A 19,679-nucleotide genomic window follows, 5' to 3' on the forward strand; every position below is an offset into this window, starting at 1 on the left:
CACATTATAATGGATGTAGTTGATTCTGTCTACATTTTTATTGATTGTACACCACCAACATATGGTGGATTCAAAGCCTGCTGCCACTTGATCTGCTAATTTATATTCATCAGGGACCCCTCTTGGTATTCCTATGCTGTCTATGTAAGTAGGGTCATCTTGATTGTTTCATACCACTACAATCTAGATACCAGTCATACCCATCCCAGCTGTTTGCCCCATAGCCCCCTATTTGCAAGTTTCGATCAAAAGTGAACACAGTCTGTGTTCTGTTAGTTTGATAGCAGAAATACAGTTCTTTTGTTCTACTGCTATCCCCATCTGTAGTTTTACAGGGGTTTTTTAATATTTCATGTTGGATTCTGGATCGATTAGGATTATAGTACCCCACTCTTCTTTTTTGCATTTTGTGATTTCTTTCCCATATTAACAGGGCACTTACAACTATGATTGAGATGATGCTCCCTATTATCAATATCTTTTTGTGTGTAGGGGTGAACATCTTTCTGTAGATTGGAGCCCTTCCTAAAAACCTGTAGCAGAGCTGTGGACAATCTTCACCGGTTTGAGACAACTGCAAACTATAATTGCAGCCCCCTTTGTAGCCGGACTACCTCTGAAGGTCAGATGAAGAACTACAATGCTACAACAGATACCACATTGCTATTACTACAACACAAACAATGATAGTTAGGGTAAACACTGCTATTGAGAAATTTATTTTAGTCATGTTCTATTATTCTTTTACAATGTGTTAGATGGATCCATGAGTTCCTTTCTGCAATCTTAATCGCAATTCCAGTAGTCAACAACACCTGATAGGGCCCTTCCCACTTAGGTGAATGCCAATGCTTCTTCTTTATGCTTTTTATCAGGACCCAGTCACCTGGTTCAACTAACGGTTTTCCCTGCGTAGACACAGAAGTTTCATCATCATTAGTTTTCTCATTGTTTTGCTGTCTTTGTTGTAACATCTTTCTCATATAATCTGCCAGTGTGCTTTCATCATCTGTTTCCCACATATTTTTAAAATATGGCAGTCTGTAAGGTCTCCCAAACACAGTTTCATATGGTGTTAATCCATCTGAGCTAGTTATGTTGATATCGAGTTTTACTAAATCCATGCATTTAGTCCATGGTCTTCCAGTTTCTTCCATGCATTTTCTTAACCTGTTCTTTATAGTCCCATTCATTCTTTCTACTAGCCCAGTGCTTTGTGGATGATAAGCACAGTGGTGTTTTAGGTCTATGTGGAAGGCTTGTCCTATTTTGTTAATGATTTGATTAACAAAATGTGTACCGTTGTCACTATAGATTTTCTCTGGAATACCATACCTTGGTATTATGTCTTTGCATAAGGCTTTTGCCACTGTTAATGCATCTGGTGTTTTTGTTGGAAATAATTCTATCCATTTTGAGAATGGATCTATTATTACTAAACAATACTTTTTCCCTTCGCTGTTGTTTAGTTCTATGAAATCCATGTGGATATGTTGAAAAGGATATTTGGCCTTGGGAAATTGTCCCCTTTTTGGCCTTAAGTTCCCTTGGGCATTGTGTTTTGCACATACTAAGCAGCTTCTACAAACATTTTTTGAATAGGAGTTGAATCCATAGGTTGTGTATACTTGGTTTACCAATCCTGTCATCCCTCCTGTTGAGACATGTGACTTACCATGACTCAATATTGCTGCCCATTTGTATAGGTTTTTTGGTAGGATTGGTTTATTTTCTGGTCAGGTGAAAATACCATCTTTTAATTGTGCCCCTTTTCTTTGCCATTGTTGTTGTTCCTGCTTTGGTGATTGTTGTTGCATGTCTTTTAATGTTTGCTTTTTTGTTATTGGTTTTGGTGCTTGTAATATTGTTGTTTTTCTCTCTTCCATTATTGTTCTTCCTCCTGAACGTAATTGATGACCCAAATACTTTACTGTTTCTTTGCAAAATTGCAACTTGCTTTTGCTTACTTTATGGCCTTCTCCTGCTAGATGTGTTAGGAGAGCTAAAGTGTCCTGTTTACATGCTTCTTCTGTTTCTGATGCCACCAGTATGTCATCTACATATGTTAATAGTTGACTGTTTTGTGGAGGCTCGAAGGTGGAGAGACTGGAGGTCAAAACTTGAGAGTAGATTGTTGGACTCTCACAATATCCCTGAGGTAACCTTGTGTAGGTGTACCTTTTTCCTTTAAATGTGAAAGCAAACCAGTACTGACTGTCTTTATGCAGTGGCACAGAGAAAGATGCATTGCTTATGTCCACTAGAGTGAAAAACTTAGCTTTTGGGTTCAGAGAATTCAACAGTGTTTGTGGATCTGCTACACACGGCGATCTTTGAATGACTGCGTTGTTAACTGCTTGTAAATCCTGAACCATCCTCCACCCTACAGATGGAGGTGCCTTTTTTACAGGGAATATAGGAGTGTTACAGGGTGACTCAGCACATTCAATCAACACTCCTGCCTTTTTTCAAATCTGTAATAACTGGTTCAATTCCTATCATTGCATCAGGTTTTAGCGGGTATTGTTTCACTCTAGGCCTGTATTCTGTTTTGGGTCTTATTACAACAGGAAGCGCTGTTTTGACTAGACCAACATCTGTTGGCCCTTGAGACCATAGTTTTTCAGGAACCAACTTCAACAGTTCCTCTTGTTCCTTAGTAAAGAAGATATGTCACTTTTCCTTTTTGTCTAGATGCACTCCGGATTGGACAGTCACTGTCCAAAACAATGCCTTTTTTGTCATCAGGGTTGATTGACTGTACCAGGTGTTTACACCTGTTGCAACCCAATTTCTTGCTCTTTCACCACTGTTTACTAATTGGCCCAAGTTTTTCCACTCTTCAGTTGTCTCTTTACACAGTGAGATATGAGGTTCTGAGTATTGTCTAAACAACCTTTTGACTGTATCTGGCAGTATTACTGCAGCTGCGGCATTTGCCGTCACGTCTGAGTACACATATGACACTGTTATTGTTACTGGAGTGATTTTGTCAAATTCGCTTTTGTATTTGGTGTCTGGTTTGTTTGTGTACCACATTGTAACATGTAGGTCATCAGGTGACATTACATCCTGAGGGTTTTGTATGGAATTTTTTCCTTCATCTACGAGAAATGACCCCGTGGAAGTTGGTGCTTTATTTGGGATGTCCAATGTATAGTAATAGTTTGGGCTTCCCACTCCCTGCATTACATATACATTTTCAGGCCTTTCCCTAGCTATTTTTAATCCATCAGGAGTTGGCAATATGATTAGTTGTAAGGCGACCATTGCATCTCTACCTAATAGATTTACTGGACATTCTGGCAATATCAGTACCGAAAGTTGGCATGTTTTTCCTTCCGGGTCTCTGAGCCATATGGGCTCAGTCTCAGTAACCCTTTTTGTCACTCCTTGGGCTGCTCTGACCACAGCATAATTTCCACTAGGCTTTGCATGTGGTAGTGGCTCTCTGAGGGTGGTTCTACATGCTCCAGAATCACAAAGGAACGTGATAGGTGTGCCTTGTACTATCAATGTTATTTCTGGTCTAATTTTTTCTACATAGAACAGTTCTTTCAGATTTAATATATTTTCTCCCTCCTCAGTCAAAAGTACCCTTTCTGTCATTTCACCAAGGGGTTGTCTGCTCAGTTTCCCCTGCGGCTCTGGTGCTAGTCACACACTATAGTTTTGTTGGGCAGAGCTACTTTGGCAGTCTCTTGCCATATGTCCCTCTTTTCCACAGGACCAGCATGCTCTTGGATTTAGTGCTCCAAAATGTCCTTTGCCTCTACCTCTTCCTCGACCTCTACCACGCCCCCTGCCTCGTGTTTGTTGATAATAAACTGCATTATCAAAACAGGCTGTCTCTTCCTCGTGGTAGAACACTGTGTCTTTTTGTTTGGTCTTTTTACTTTTTATAACTTTTTCTGCATGCAGGGCATGGTTGATGTAATCCTGTAATAAGCCTCCACTCATTCCTATGTAATGGCGGTTTACCCAGCCATGTATTTCAGGTGACGAACCTGAATGGAGTGCATTTTTTAACTGTTGTTGGAAGGCACTGTTTGTTGGAAGGCACTATTTTACACCATACCGTTGTCTGTGCATAACCTTCTCTTTTCATTTGTTTTTCATTTTGTTTACATTTGTTAGCTATTTTACCTTGTAAGTCTTTTAAGGCAGCCGTGGATAACTTTCCATTAAAGTTATAATGTTTTACCCAGTAACACAATGGTTCCACAGCTATTGGTTCTTCCTTTTCTACTACTTTCCAATCTTTGCATGATAAATTATCAAGTAACTTTTGTTTTTCTTTACTTTGTCCCTTACCCATTTTTAGGCGACTTTTAGTTCCAGTATGGTTTTAACACCTGGTGTGTTCTAAATACTGGAAATACCTTTTAAACAAGATGGTGATCAACTAACCTGTTGCGGTAAAATTCATTTCAACCCGTTAAGGTGGAATTTTCTTGCCTACATGCATCCGCAACGGCTCACCATTTGTTCCTTGTTTAATTTATATGAAAAACAGTCACCTAGTGGTGGCTATTTTTCCACTCTCACACTCACTCGCTCCTTTTATTAGTTTCCTAACAGAGGACTCCGCCGTCCTTAACGTAGAATTTAATTAGTCTATTTCAACTAAGGGAGTCTACCCTCCTGCGGAATTTAACTGTATTCTTCTCTTGTACCTGATAGTGTCTAGAATTGTCAGGGTTTTACTATTTTATACTTTTGTCATTCATCCCTCTTTTTAATCATAAGATTTACTCACACTTCTCTGCGTCTTTGGAGTTCCGTCAACCCTTGGGTCCCAGCTTGCCAGGGAGAACCAGTCCCGGAAAAGGTCTTTTTACCGTGGCCACGGAGTTTTACCTGGATCTCTCTCACCCGCTGGGATCGTCAGGTATCTTGGAATCCGGCTCGAAGGACCATTTAAATGTTAGGTTTAAACCCCAACACTCATTACAACATCTGCACAAAGAAAGACACAGAGAAGTTAGTTTGTTTTAACTTGCAAGGAGAGTGTCCCGGAGACTGTCTCAGTTACAATCCTCCAAACACACTCTGAAGACAGTCTCCGCTCTTCATGCTTTTATTAGAAAAGGAACGCCCTAGTTACATGAGATTTCAACTGCTGAGGGAGTTTATCTTTATGTGAAAACAGACTGTTCTCACATCCCGTGCTCATGTTGCAACATCATATTCCTCTATGCATATAAGGAGATAACCATTCTCAATCAGTAATATAAACAGCACATCTAGATAGTAAATGAGTAATGTAGAATGAAAACTGAAGCGGGCAGGGAAGATTCTGGCTGATCCCTCCCACCCCGGTCACAGACTCTTTGAGACTCTCCCCTCTGGCAGGAGGCTGCGGTCCATCCGGACCAAAACCTCACGCCACAAGAACAGTTTTTTCCCATCTGCCACCAGCCTGGTTAACAAAGCCCGGAAACCACCCTGACACTGTCCCTTTCCCCCACACCCCCCCTTTTTTTGCTGACAGGACACTTGTAACTTGTAACTCTATGTGTTACATTAACGCTCAGCTTGGACTCCTGCTTTACTTGCACAATGATCACCTGCACTGTTGTATTGCTCTTGCATCTTATACTGCTCTATATTTACTCTCACTCACTTAAAACTGTGCACATATATTTATATTATATTGTAGATATGTTTATACTGTTTAATTTGTACTGTATTGCACCGACTACGCCAAAACAAATTCCTTGTATGTCCAAAAACGTACTTGGCAATAAAGCTTTTCTGATTCTGATTCTGATTCTGAAACTGAATAATGTATGTACATTTATCTAACAGTGTGTCCAAACCTTTGGTCTGTACTGTATACTTTTGAAAAGATAGTGTACCTGTCAAGATATACAACGCATAATACAGTCATTGGTAGTGCCAAACAAACCGCCTATAGAAGAAGCTGAAAAAATGTAAATTTTTGATATTCACTATTTATAACTGTCTTATGTTGTTTTTTAAATAACCCACCCACCCATCCACAAAACCTTTTTTGATACAATAAGATAGACTACCTGAGCTTTGATTTAATATTTGCACTGCACTATTTTTGATGTGATTAACATTTATGATGGATAGCATAATAACACCTTGAAAGGCACAATTGGAATTTTTTAGAGACGTGATGAGTAGTTAGTATCTCACCTGTTCTGACAAGGGAGTCGAGCAGGTGACTGGCTTGTCTCTTAATTTGAATACATACAAACACTGAGTAAACAAAATTTGGCCATATGTTTTGAAGCATTATCCCGCCAACACACCCAACACCAGAGGCCAACAAATGTTCTTTTAAATTTTCCTTGAAATTAATGTAGCTATTTTCAGCATATTTCAAGATGTTATATGCTCCAGCAAGGTTGCTAAGGCTTGAAGAAAATAAATCAACCCACAGCATCACAGATTCTCCACCATACTTTTCACACAATGTTTTTTTTCACATAATTCATTCTCTTTTTCACAAATAAAAGCTCAGTCTTAGTAAGCAAAGCACACATTTTCAATTAAAGTCCTAGTTGCATTTAGACAACCACCAGGGGAGAAAATAAAGTACAGAAAAGACAAGCCATCATCTTCAGCTCAGATGTAAACAAGTTTAGACAAGTATACATTTTCTTGTTACTGTCTGCCTTATGAAGATCAACGCCCATATCAAAACACATCTGCCTCACCTGAATGGTACATTCTTTTGTCTAACCAGTTCTTAAGAATAGCTAGGAAAAAAAAAAAAAACATAACATAAATGTTCTAAAAAAATCAAACCTTTTTAAATTTCTGTTTTTCAGACCAGTAAATACTAAATCTATTTTATTATGTCAGACTTTTAATGTAATAAAATACATTCAGGCTTTCATATTACAGCAGACATTGTAATAAACAACATTTATTAATAAAAAAAAGATCATATTTGCAGGACTTGCAACAATAAAGGTACCAAAAAGAGCAAGAATATGAGGCAACATGCAGACAAAAGGGATATTTGAATAAGGTGTGAATAAAAAAAAGCTCCACTCTGATTTAATCTCACTGTCAAATCCTGCCTGCTTTTAAAAGTGGTGATAAGCCTGTTTCATAATGTCAGTGCTACCACCTGGCATTGTACTGCTGTATATCCTCCATTTGCTCCAGTGGAAATGCGGTGGGTGGCCCACTAGAGGGTAACCAGTTGGTTTGGCTCTTGATGTCGCCACCTGTTCAGGCGGCCAAGTGTTGAGTCAATGAGGCTATGAGTGAGCTGAGCACTGGGAATGAGCAGCATTTGACTGAAGCACCCTTCACGCCAAAATCACACAGGTGAGAGCTACTCTGACACATACTCAGTTGTTTAGACACTTGTGGACAAGTGAAGCATGATTGCTTCTCCACCAGTGGACATGTTGTCCTTCTCTAATTGATGGGGTAAGGCTTGGCTGTTTTTTTTTTTCTCAGTTTATTTCTTTTTTTAATTTGTTGCTTTTGAGAATTGTAGGGGATTTTGAGAATTTGTAGAAGATTGGTGAGGAGCTGAAACATAATTTATTTATGCACATTAAATCTGACTAACTTATTAACCATGATAAATTGTTACCCAAAGAACTGGGCATTGTTTTAATTGTCACATTGCTAATTTTATGTGAAAAATCCTTCAATCAATGGGAACTATGATACACTCAGTGTCTGACTACACTACCATATTTAGTTTGACACAAAAGTGGTCCAGTTGTATTTTTGTATAACATCTGGTGATTGATATCAGGGAATTTACACCGATGCAATTAGTGATCTTAGCCTCCTGCCTATACATAAACAACCGATTTCAATTTCAGTTTTGGCAAGGTTAGATCATAAAATCCTGAAATCATGAAGTTCTTTCGAAAGCCAAAATCTATTGATTTGAATATTTCAGAGATTCTTTTATTTGAAGCCTACTGTGTTTTTAGCAGTAATCCCTCATTCTTTTTAAATATATTCATCTCCATTAAAAAAAGGCATGTAAGATGTTTCAATCAGGATGGCATTTTCATGTTACAGAGCACAGTCTCATTAATGATTTATACCCTCGGTATGTTTGGTATGTCAGATCAATTTTTGCTTTCATCTAAGTCCTCAAAAGCCCAAAACAACATCATTATCCTTCCAAACATGAAACATGGCTAAGTTTCTCAACTTCTCCAAAAACATGTGGCCAGTTGTTTCACCTGAAGCCAGTGAGCTCTGAATGAAAAATCCAGGGGAGGACTGTGTAATGTTGTCCACAACAGAAAAGCATATAATAATATATATTTACTGCTCCTTTTTTAAACAGTCATTTCAAATCATTACAACTTCTAACATCTAGTGAACCTATTTAGACGAAACATCTTCTGCCTCAAGCATCCTAATATATTCTTTTATCATGCTGTTATTCTTTCTGTAGCTCACAGTGTAACTCCCAACCATCTGTTTTTAATGTTTCCTTCTGTGCACAATACACATGATTGAGTCTTTCTGACATTGCAACTTGTCTCATATGTCCTCATCAACCTTTACTCCCCTGACCTTTTCATTGATTGAGGCTTTTCTCCCTCACATTGCAGACAAAATCACAATTTATAGGCCCCGTAGCTCTGGCTCCAGCTCTCAGGGGAGGCCATTAAATCAAGAAGGTCAAGGATCAAGAGGTCACTATGTCCTGCTTCTGATACAAGGGCTGACATCAAAGCTAGTGACCCCCAAAATACCTATTTTCCATTTAGCTCATTAAAAACATCTCATTTTTTCATATGCACCACAATAAAGGAAAAAGGTGCGTTTAGTAATATTTACCTAATATAAACGAGGAGAAGAAAGCAAAAGCAAGATGAATGAAACAACTTTGGTTACAAATGATTGAAATAAAACTTGTAATGTAGAACAGTCTTGAAGTTTTTTATTTTTTCTAAAATAAAAATATGCATTTGTGTGATGGAAGATTTAGAATAAAGTAATATTTTATTAATTATGGACATGAGTACCATTATAAAATGAGATAAAATTCTATACATTTGTACATTGTATGTGCTTAATAGTAAGGTGATGGAACCCAAACATCCCTCTCCTCACCGACACTCTCCTGTACATTCAAAGCCTGGAACATTTCCAAAGGGAAGTACCCAGGAGGTTCCCAAAGTACCCCAACTAACTCCTTTCAATGCAGATAAGCAGCGGCTCTACTTTCAGCTTCCCCCAATTGAATGAACTGCTTACAATATCTCTGAGTCAGGCCTCTTGTAACTAGGATTTTGTTCATGCGGTCTTGATCCATATATCATGACTGAAGGTGATGGGCTGAACACAACCAGATCGGCATTGCTTTACTTTTTGGCTTAGCTCTTTCCTTACAATAATAGACCAGAGCAATGCCCACTTTACTGAAGAAGCCCAAATCTGTCTGTCGATCTACCACTCGGTTCTAAGTCTACAAGTCTTTTCCTGATGCCTCTACAATAGCTGCACATCTAGACTGAAGTGTTTGGCCATTCTTTGCAAAATACCTTGAGCTCAGTCAGACTTACCATCTGTGAACAGCAATTTTCAAATCTTGCCAAAGACTCCAGATTGGATGTAGGTCTGGACTTTGACTAGGCCATTTTAACAGATGAATATGCTTGGTTCTAAACCATATAATAGCACTGGCTGTATGTTTGGGTTCTTGTTGTGCTGGAAGGTGAACCTTGGCCACAGTGTCAAGTCTTTTGGAGCCTCTAGCAGATTTTCTTTAAGGAGTGCCCTTATTTAGCTCCATCCATTGTCCTGTCCTAGCTAAAGAAAAGCATCACCATAATACTGCCACCACCATAATAATAATCATCTTTATTGGTCATTGCACATGTACATTACAACAAAATTTGTCCTCTGCATTTAACCCATCCCTTAAAGGGTGCAGTGGGCTGCCATTGTGCAGCGCCCGAGGAGCGTTCTGGGGCTAAGGGTCTTTCTCAGGGACCCAGAGTGGCAATCTGTGGGATTGGAACCTGGCCCCTTGTGTCCCCTCTGGAACACAAACCTCCTGTTCTAACCACTAGGCCACCACTCCCCCTGTGGAGTTATGGCAGCAAGTGATAATATGGTGCTGAGCGGAGCTTTGGGAGCAGCCCCACCGAGATGTAGCTCGAGGAGTCACAAAGTCATAAAACCCCACACAGTTGTAGCTCAGGGGACACACAAAGGATCATAAAACTATTGGCGGCAACCATAGAAGGGTGCAGACAAATAAAATGGTAGAGTTTCACCATGAGGTTATAGCAGTCCAATTTTACAGGGCACCTGCGTTCAGATTTTCACACAGTAACACACAATTGCAAGACTCGGCGGCCTCGGGAATCAACAGCAATCAAGTTTCAATAAAACATGGCATGCACATACAATTTAGAATACGTTGGACTATAAGTGGCGATTCTAAATTGCCCTAAAATCCTACTCTATCCTGCCAAAGCTATTTCTAAAAAGAAAAAGAAAATTAAATGCTATTACTTGGCGAGGTCTCCTGTGTACGGAGTCCGCGAGGGGACATGGGGGACTTTTTTTTCTTTTGCGTCCCCACGCAATACTTTTGCGTTCGCTCGCAATACTTTTGCGTTCGAACGCAAAAGTTGTTAATCACCTTGAGAAAGTTGTGCATTTTGGAACAGCAGCACAGATGACAAACTGCTCACAAAACAAACAGCACTGATATGGCATTGAAATGGTTTATTTGTCATATGCTAGTTGACATGCAGTCAACAATGCGATTAAATGCTTGGGATAAGACAGAACCGTTCAAATCACTATAAAAACAAAAGTGGCGTGCAAAAAAAAAGTACACGTCATGCGGCAGCAATAAGCAAATAAAGTGTCACAGATGTGGTTTCGTGCAGTATTATTGTCCAGAGTTCAGTAGTTTGACAGCTTGTGGATAATAACTGTCTTTAAGTCTGATTGAAGATCATTTTATTTAAGGCCAATTTCAAAATAAAACTCAATAAATCTCAAAAACAGGTGTAGTGTTTGTTCCATTTTTGCTGTAATCCCACAAAGTATTGCAAGATAACGCAAAGACTATTGCATGGGAACGCAAAAAGTATTGCGTGGGAACGCAAAAGAAAAAAAATTCTCCCATGTCCCCTCGCGGGCTCCGTACCTCTGAGCAGAAGGAGAGAGGGGGAAACGTTTCCACGCGCCCGTGGATAACTCAGGAGAGCAGTCAGCTTCATCCTCTGGCCTCCTTGGTGAAAAGGAACGATATGACGGACTGTCAACAGTCGACTGGAACAAAAACAAGGGGGATTTTGTCTCCTTGAACCTTCCGTGGGGTTTTTTCTACTGTTACATGTTAAACTCACATCTTCGATCGGTAAAGTGAAATTTCTCACCTTCCTATTCCACGGTGGTGCAGTTGATAGCACTGTTGCCTTGCAGCAAGAAGGTCCTGGGGTCGATTCCCGGCCTGGGGTCTTTCTGCATGGAGTTTGCATGTTCTCCCTGTGCATGCGTGGATTCTCACCGGGTACTCCGGCTTCCTCCCACAGTCCAAAGACATGCCTGTTAGGTTAATTGGTCACTCTAAATTGCCCTTAGGTGTATGAATGAGTGTGTGCTTGGTTGTTTGTGTGTTGCCCTGCGATGGACTTGCGACCTGTCCAGGGTGTACCCCGCCTCTCGCCCATAGACTGCGACCCACTATGGAATAAGCAGTAGAAAATGACTGACTGACTATTCCAGAAACTTCTTTCATGAATTTTCTTCTCATTGGCCAACAGGGGGAGAATGAATGAAAGTCCACGTGGGATTTTCTTCTCCAGAGTGATGCTCCAGTTGTGTGGTAAGCGCGTCTCGGTTTCCAGCATGAAAAGCCCAGCTGGGAGGGAAAACGTATCATTTTCAGATGATCAGTGCTCTTCTTTTAAATTCTCCACAATTTTATCCTTGACCTGTCTGTTGTGCTCCTTGATCTACAAGGAATTAATGTTGTGTAACAAACCTCTGACACCTTCACAGAACCACTGTTATTTAGGGGTATCAAAGTAAAGGGGCTGAATACAAATGTACGACATGCTTTCCAGATTTTCTTTTGTAAAAAAAAAATTTTAATTCTGTTCTTCCACTTCCCAATACTGAGTTATTTTGTGTGTCTATGACATAAAATGCTAATGAAATATATTGAAGTTTCCAGTTATAAGAAGATGAAATCTGAAGGTAAGTATATATGGCCAGTCACAGGAGTTACAGCTGTGCAACATGATGATTTATTGAGGGTTAAATTAAAGTTAGATTAATCCAAATTCAGTTCAGCCAGTCATTTTCTACAAAACATTTTATTAATGTTGGCATAAATATACTTCATGTCAGCATGAAGTATTGAGAAATGACTTTATATATTTGAAAGATTAAGTAAAATTACCTCCAATTAGTGAATATACAATTATATAACAGAAACAAAATAACTTTGATTATATTCATTTGAAAAACTAAGCAGACTTTTATTTATTCTATATTGAAAAAGCTGAGATCTGTAAGTGATCAGTAGGGGGCACTGTAAGCATTTTGGTCAACTTCCCCCACCCACCCTGCTTTCACCCAATGCAATCCTGCAAGTGGACCAGCCCACAACCTGGCATAGTGTCTGTTGGTGTAGGAGATTTAAACAAAGAGGGTTAATATCCATCAGTGTGCGTGTAAACACTCTCATAACTCAATTGAGTAATGAAACAGCAGTGAGTCAGACTCTTTTCTGTATGGTAATAACTGTGGAAGTGAATATGTGTGTGAGAGTGTGTTTTCCCTCGCAGGAATGTGAGAGACAAGGGTAGTCTGGAATAAGAATGGAAGCATGCTGTGTGCTGTAAAATGTAGGAAAGAGGAGATTGGTAAATGGTCTCTCACATATTTATTAGCACAGAGTGACTGGATCTCTCACCAACTAAAATAAACTGTGGGAGCTAAAAGAGGCTGGAAGTGATACTGTGCTCATTAAAAGCTAAATCCCTGTGCCACTTATGCTGTTGAGAAGAATAAAATAAGAGGATTCAAAGTAGTCTAGTGTAATTTGTTTAAGGAATAATTTTTTTCCACAAGTGTTTTCATTTTAAGAATTTATAAAACACTAAAGAAAGCACAATAACTAATGCAAACATGTATATGTATGTATTATGTCTCTCTCCGACATAGGTTTACCCTATTTGAACTGCCAAGCAAAACATTAAAGATAAAATACATTAAAATAATGCAATCCATACATATGCAAAAAGCATATGAACAAATTAAAAACTAGTTTATTGATTCAGATTTTAGAGATAATCATATTATCAACTGACCACGAACAGTTTGCTGAAGATTCAGGTTTTGTCTTACCTTTGTTTTAATACCCGTTTAAATGGATCCCAAATACTTATTATTGCGAACCAAAAAACAAAAGTATTAGAGCAATTACACTTGTTTTCAAATACTTTTTTTTGGATAAAGTAGTTAAAATGATTACATATCGGATTTGTGTAGCATTGTCATAGTTTTGACTGCCGACTTGACCCACATGCAGAGAACACTCAGGAGCAGAGAACGTTTTAATTATTTTATTTAAACACATGAACGAAGGTCGGGAAACCATGTAAGTAGTCGGCCTGGGCTGTGATGAGGAGGAATAAGGGTAAGTAATAATAAATTGGGACAATGCACTTATGCAGGTAATGCTTACAGATAGGTGACGGGTATCCGCCAGGGAAAGGGCGAGTCAGGACTGAGAGCTGACCCGGAGCACGGTGCCGGCGGGAGCCTGGGATTAATCCTCTGTGGTAGGGTGGACAGGGTTTGCGGCTGAAGCGGTACTCTGATCCGTTCGGACTGCCAGCCAGGTAAGATGTCCGGTGAAGTTCACGGTCCGTGGGAATTCCAAAGATTCTTCTTAACCAAGACGGTGAGGCATAGAGCAATACCTGGGTGGGAGAAGTAAAAGTTACTAGAGCTTAGCATGGAAAACACTTGAAGTACAAGATTCGAGGAGAGCTGGTTGTAATACCACTGGGCAAAACAGTATTATTGCACCGTAGCTGATGACCAGAAAGGCAGCACCTGTCAACCTCCAGATCTCCAGGGCTCCTGCGACACCTAGTGAGGAAACTGGTTACTGGCATGATCAGCAGTTCAGATCCTGACAAGCACAGCTATTGGCTTATATTTTTTCAAAACATAATTTACCTATGATTTCCAGCATTTAGCTAACAAAACTCCATCTATCCATTTTCTACCCCTGCTCATCCTAGCAGGGATGTACAGGTCCTTCTCAAAATATTAGCATATTGTGATAGAGTTAGTTATTTTCCATAATGTCATGATGAAAATTTAACATTCATATATTTTAGATTCATTGCACACCAAATGAAATATTTCAGGTCTTTTATTGTCTTAATATGGATGATTTTGGCATACAGCTCATGAAAACCCAAAATTCCTATCTCACAAAATTAGCATATCATTAAAAGGGTCTCTAAACGAGCTATGAACCTAATCATCTGAATCAACGAGTTAACTCTAAACACCTGTAAAAGATTCCTGAGGCCTTTAAAACTCCCAGCCTGGTTCATCACTCAAAACCCCAATCATGGGTAAGACTGCCGACCTGACTGCTGTCCAGAAGGCCACTATTGACACCTTCAAGCAAGAGGGTAAGACACAGAAAGAAATTTCTGAACGAATAGGCTGTTCCCAGAGTGCTGTATCAAGGCACCTCAGTGGGAAGTCTGTGGGAAGGAAAAAGTGTGGCAGAAAACACTGCACAACGAGAAGAGGTGACCGTACCCTGAAGAAGATTGTGGAGAAGGGCCGATTCCAGACCTTGGGGGACCTGCGGAAGCAGTGGACTGAGTCTGGAGTAGAAACATCCAGAGCCACCGTGCATAGGCGTGTGCAGGAAATGGGCTACAGGTGCCGCATTCCCCAGGTCAAGCCACTTTTGAACCAGAAACAGCAGCAGAAGCGCCTGACCTGGGCTACAGAGAAGCAGCATTGGACTGTTGCTCAGTGGTCCAAAGTACTTTTTTCAGATGAAAGCAAATTCTGCATGTCATTCGGAAATCAAGGTGCCAGAGTCTGGAGGAAGACTGGGGAGAAGGAAATGCCAAAATGCCAGAAGTCCAGTGTCAAGTACCCACAGTCAGTGATGGTCTGGGGTGCCGTGTCAGCTGCTGGTGTTGGTCCACTGTGTTTTATCAAGGGCAGGGTCAATGCAGCTAGCTATCAGGAGATTTTGGAGCACTTCATGCTTCCATCTGCTGAAAAGCTTTATGGAGATGAAGATTTCATTTTTCAGCACGACATGGCAACTGCTCACAGTGCCAAAACCACTGGTAAATGGTTTACTGACCATGGTATCACTGTGCTCAATTGGCCTGCCAACTCTCCTGACCTAAACCCCATAGAGAATCTGTGGGATATTGTGAAGAGAACGTTGAGAGACTCAAGACCCAACACTCTGGATGAGCTAAAGGCCGCTATCGAAGCATCCTGGGCCTCCATAAGACCTCAGCAGTGCCACAGGCTGATTGCCTCCATGCCACGCCGCATTGAAGCAGTCATTTCTGCCAAAGGATTCCCGACCAAGTATTGAGTGCATAACTGTACATGATTATTTGAAGGTTGACGTTTTTTGTATTAAAAACACTTTTCTTTTATTGGTCGGATGAAATATGCTAATTTTGTGAGATAGGAATTTTGGGTTTTCATGAGCTGTATGCCAAAATCATCCGTATTAAGACAATAAAAGACCTGAAATATTTCAGTTAGTGTGCAATGAATCTAAAATATATGAATGTTAAATTTTCATCATGACATTATGGAAAATAATGAACTTTATCACAATATGCTAATATTTTGAGAAGGACCTGTAAGAGGGCTGGAACCTATCTCCAGCAGTCAATGCAACCGTGCATACACACACTTCTAGTAGCAATGCAGAGTGACCACTTAAAATGCATGTTTGCTTAAAATGCATGTTTTTGGACTTGGGATGAGAGAACCCATATATGCTTAAGGAAAACATCCAAAGTTCGTGCAGAAATACCTATGGAGGCATTAAAACCTGAGACCTTGCTGTGAGGCAACTGTACTAACAATTCCATGTCATACCTAACAAGACCCCTTTTTATCAAATTCCTCATTTTATTTTATATGAAATAATGAAGCAAGTTTAAGCTTGTTTTTGATAGGAACTGTCTGTGATGTGTTGCTCCACCATAACGAGCCATTAAGGTGACTACAGAAAGTAAGTGGTAGTGAATAGAGTTGTTTGTCAAGAAAAGCAAAAAATTCCATTCTATTGCAAGGTTGGCAACTATGTGTTATTCATATTTGCATCCACAATGCACCAGCTGAAGAAGGTAAATAATATATTCCAAAGCCTTCAAAGAGGATTTCTATGGATGTGTTGGCTTTTGTGTTGCTACGGTGTTTCTATTAAGTTTTTTAAATGCTAACCTGTTTCCTAGTTTTTTTAAATGTTATATTTTTAATCCTAAATTCAATTTTAGGTTATAGTCTTCTTCCACTTTCTGCAACATTAGTTTTTAAATTATCTGGAGCGATATTTGTCTGCAAGGATATTAAACTAATTTCATGGAACAGGAAGTCCTGTCGCATCTTTGAAGTTTGCGTTGCTTTTGATTAGCACCAAATTTTTTACATATATTAGGAGGGAAGGTATAGAATTCAGTGTTGAACTGTATTGGACTCGATACACTATGTTTGACGTCAATGTCTTGTTTTATTTATTTTTTCAATGTTTAACGATCAACTGACCATCTGGGACTTAAACTTCAATGCTCCATAACTTCCCCCATTTAGGCAGATAATTATTAAATGAATTGTTAGGATTATTCTGCTTTTACCTAATCAGTTTAGCACATGAAAGTAGGACAATCTTCAGTGCAGACAAAGCATCTGCAAAGAGAAGCATGAAATTAAGTGATTATAATTGGCATTTGTGCAGTCCTGAATTAAATGTCATAACAGAAAAAACCTTTGGCCAGTACATATGGAGTCTCAGACTTGCATGTAACAGCAACGCTTATTATCCAGTGTGGATAGCTCATTGCTATAGTAATCACTCCATCACAAAATAACTAAACTAAACGGGAAGGATATTCTTTCAGAAGAAGAAAATATAGTTGGTCTAAATCGCTAACGGGTCAACAGAAGGGTCAGGACAGAAATAAATGAATGATACCTCACTTCAGTCTCTGGTCTCACTGTGATTTTAGATTGAATTTTGGAGAAAATTATCACTTTTGTATTAACTAAGAATATCCAAACTGTGTTGGTTTGAATAAACATCTTAACTCTACCAAATCCATTAACACACTCCTGTCTAAATTACATGCAAAAACATTTGGAAGGGCCTTTCACTCTGAAAACAGTACCATTATGCGTTAACGACGCCGGAGAATCAGCAACAGCAGGTCTGAATTATCAGCTTGTGAAACAACGGTGTTGAAGACATGAGTCACCGTAATTCTAATTTGTGCTGTTTTATTTATGAGTTTGCTTCTGAAGTACTACACTACCCACAAGCTTTGATGACTTCGTACCAATTGGAGCCCCTGTTGCCATAGAAACATTAAAGTTGGCAGATGCAATAAAGTAGCATCAGCCAACAAGTGCCCTTTCGTCGTCTGGCAACACCAGCAGAATAGTTTTATAACATATAATACGTTTTTGCATTCAATGAAGGAAAGGTCTCTATAATCTGTAAATAATCACTTTAATTAAACTTTTATTTTACCTATTTATCCTTTATATCTAGAAGCAAGCATTGAGTGTGGGTTAATTTCAGTACTTCTCAAAGAAGAGCATTGTTTCTTTTTCGAGAGTATGGTTTAAACTGGAACAGATTACTCCTAAGAATGCATTTGGCCTTTTATTTTTGTTACATGCTAACCAGCTTTCTACAAGGAAGATAATCCCACTGAACATTAGTCTCACTTGCTTACATTAGGTAAATGGCATGAACAGATTAGTATATAAAGACAGCGTCACCAGACAATCTAATGCAGCATTAAGTACAAAATCCACCACATCTAAGAGAGATGTGAAGTACACAGACATTTTCAGAGGTTTAAAGAAAAATATGGATGCAAGATTTCAGTAATGAAATCACACTGCTAAAAAAATACTCGCACAATCTCCGCCATCCTTTCTGACTCCTGGCTTGTGTGGGAAGCTAGATTTGCTGGGCATCCTGTTCATCTTACCACACATTCAATTACAGTCGCCCAAAAATTACTTCAAGAATACAAACCAGCCTGAGCCGCCTGCTGCCTCCACATGTGAATGCACTTCTCCTCCTCATGCCCCTATCTTCGCATTCATTCCCTTCCTCTTCTCTTTCTCCTTTCGGCATTTCCGCAGACGAATGCTGGATCGTTAATTGTCTGAGAGTAGCATGTTTTTTTTTATTTCCGCCCCGGTACTTTTATTTTTTGATCTCTCCAAAGGAGTCGGGCAGACACACAAGCAAAGAAAACACCCTCAAACAAGCAGCTTCGTGGCTTTTAAACACCCACTGCTGACACGTGCTGATGAATCCTGTTGTTTTCTTCTCTTCTTCTCCCCGCGTATGCACATGGATGATGCATACGTGCATTGCTATGAGCAAAGGTGCATGTATGCACATTTATACTCAGAAGACACCAAAGCAAAAATTACAGACATCCCCCCATCAGTGTGCGAATGTGTCAAATATGCTTGCAAACACCCTGTTTCTCCCAATGCACACAACAAGGTTGTTCTCAGCGTGTGTTCTCTCCATCTTTCTTGCTCTTTCTGTTTCTCCCCAGGGTGCACATGATAGCGACTGATGTAGGCAGCCATTTATTTCTCTGAAGGAGGTGTGTGAGACATATAGATATCCTTCAAAAGGGGTTTAAAAGTGGTGGTTGTAAAGGGGATGAGGAACAGAAGGGCATGCAATCCTGAGAATATTTAAAGCTAGGATGTCATCATCCAAATGCACAAGGGACTTTTGTTGTCCTATTACAAGTTATTGCTGTCCCCTTTGGTTTTTCAAACTTTTTTTAAAGTGTAGGCAGTCTCTCCAATCAGATGGGCTCCTTGGTTAACAACTCAGGTTGGCACAGACTGGTGGGTGGCATGCAAATTTGAAAGAAGAAAAAGGTTAGCCATCAGTTGTACCCCAAACAAGTTTTCTGTTTCATATTTGTAGGAATACACTGCAGTCAACGACAAAAGCGTGCCAAATTGTGTTTTGCGACATAAGCTTATAAGAAAATATAGCCATATGAACACAGCAGCTGATGATGCTGATATTGGAATTTAATTTGTAGCTTCCATTTCAGTGCAAAAACTAAATGGTTATTTTATTATTTTTAGTGGTTTACTTTCAGAGACACATACATGTTTGCTTGACATTTTAACCAGACACCCCTGAATATCATTCCTTTTTAGTCCATTTAGTAGCTGTATATTTCTATCAGCTCATATAAATATACATGTATTTGCTTGATTAGGATTAGTGAAACAACATGTTTTATAGCTTTTCTTGTGTACAGTTTGACCTTCTGCTGCTCTATCTAATGATGCTCAACTCAACATTAGTTAAGTAACATCACTACGGTTATTTTTAAAGTCTTCTTTCTTCTTTTCACCCGTTCTGGCGATGCTCTCTTTACAGATTGTGA

The 19,679-nt window shown here is 39.4% G+C and overlaps 1 protein-coding gene across 5 annotated transcripts; it reads right to left on the reverse strand.

Moving 5' to 3' along the window:
• Positions 1–763: 763 nt before the first annotated feature.
• Positions 764–18,678, reverse strand: LOC124873533. 5 transcript variants are annotated; one of them, XR_007039558.1, is made up of 4 exons: positions 18,281–18,678; positions 13,688–13,925; positions 4,760–4,959; positions 764–908 (listed from the first exon to the last, which is right to left on the reverse strand). XR_007039558.1 is itself a non-coding variant. In XM_047374235.1 (3 exons), exon 3 carries the CDS (start codon positions 3,607–3,609, stop codon positions 2,674–2,676), a length of 936 nt encoding a protein of 311 aa, XP_047230191.1. In that variant the 5' UTR covers positions 3,610–4,959; positions 13,688–13,925; positions 18,281–18,660; the 3' UTR covers positions 764–2,673. The 5 variants fall into 5 exon arrangements, 4 of the variants coding, with proteins under 4 accessions (XP_047230191.1, XP_047230195.1, XP_047230193.1 ...); XM_047374235.1 differs by having other exon boundaries at positions 764–4,959; positions 18,281–18,660; XM_047374239.1 differs by lacking the exon at positions 764–908 and having other exon boundaries at positions 4,718–4,959.
• Between the last annotated feature and the right edge of the window lie 1,001 nt (positions 18,679–19,679).

The sequence above is a fragment of the Girardinichthys multiradiatus genome, chromosome 9 (assembly GCF_021462225.1).
Source record: "Girardinichthys multiradiatus isolate DD_20200921_A chromosome 9, DD_fGirMul_XY1, whole genome shotgun sequence".
Lineage (NCBI taxonomy): Eukaryota > Metazoa > Chordata > Actinopteri > Cyprinodontiformes > Goodeidae > Girardinichthys > Girardinichthys multiradiatus.

What these genes read in the sequence shown, in the direction of transcription:
- LOC124873533 (XM_047374235.1), bottom strand. Translation starts at nt 3,609, where the DNA reads ATGACAGAAAGGGTACTTTTGACTGAGGAGGGAGAAAATATATTAAAT.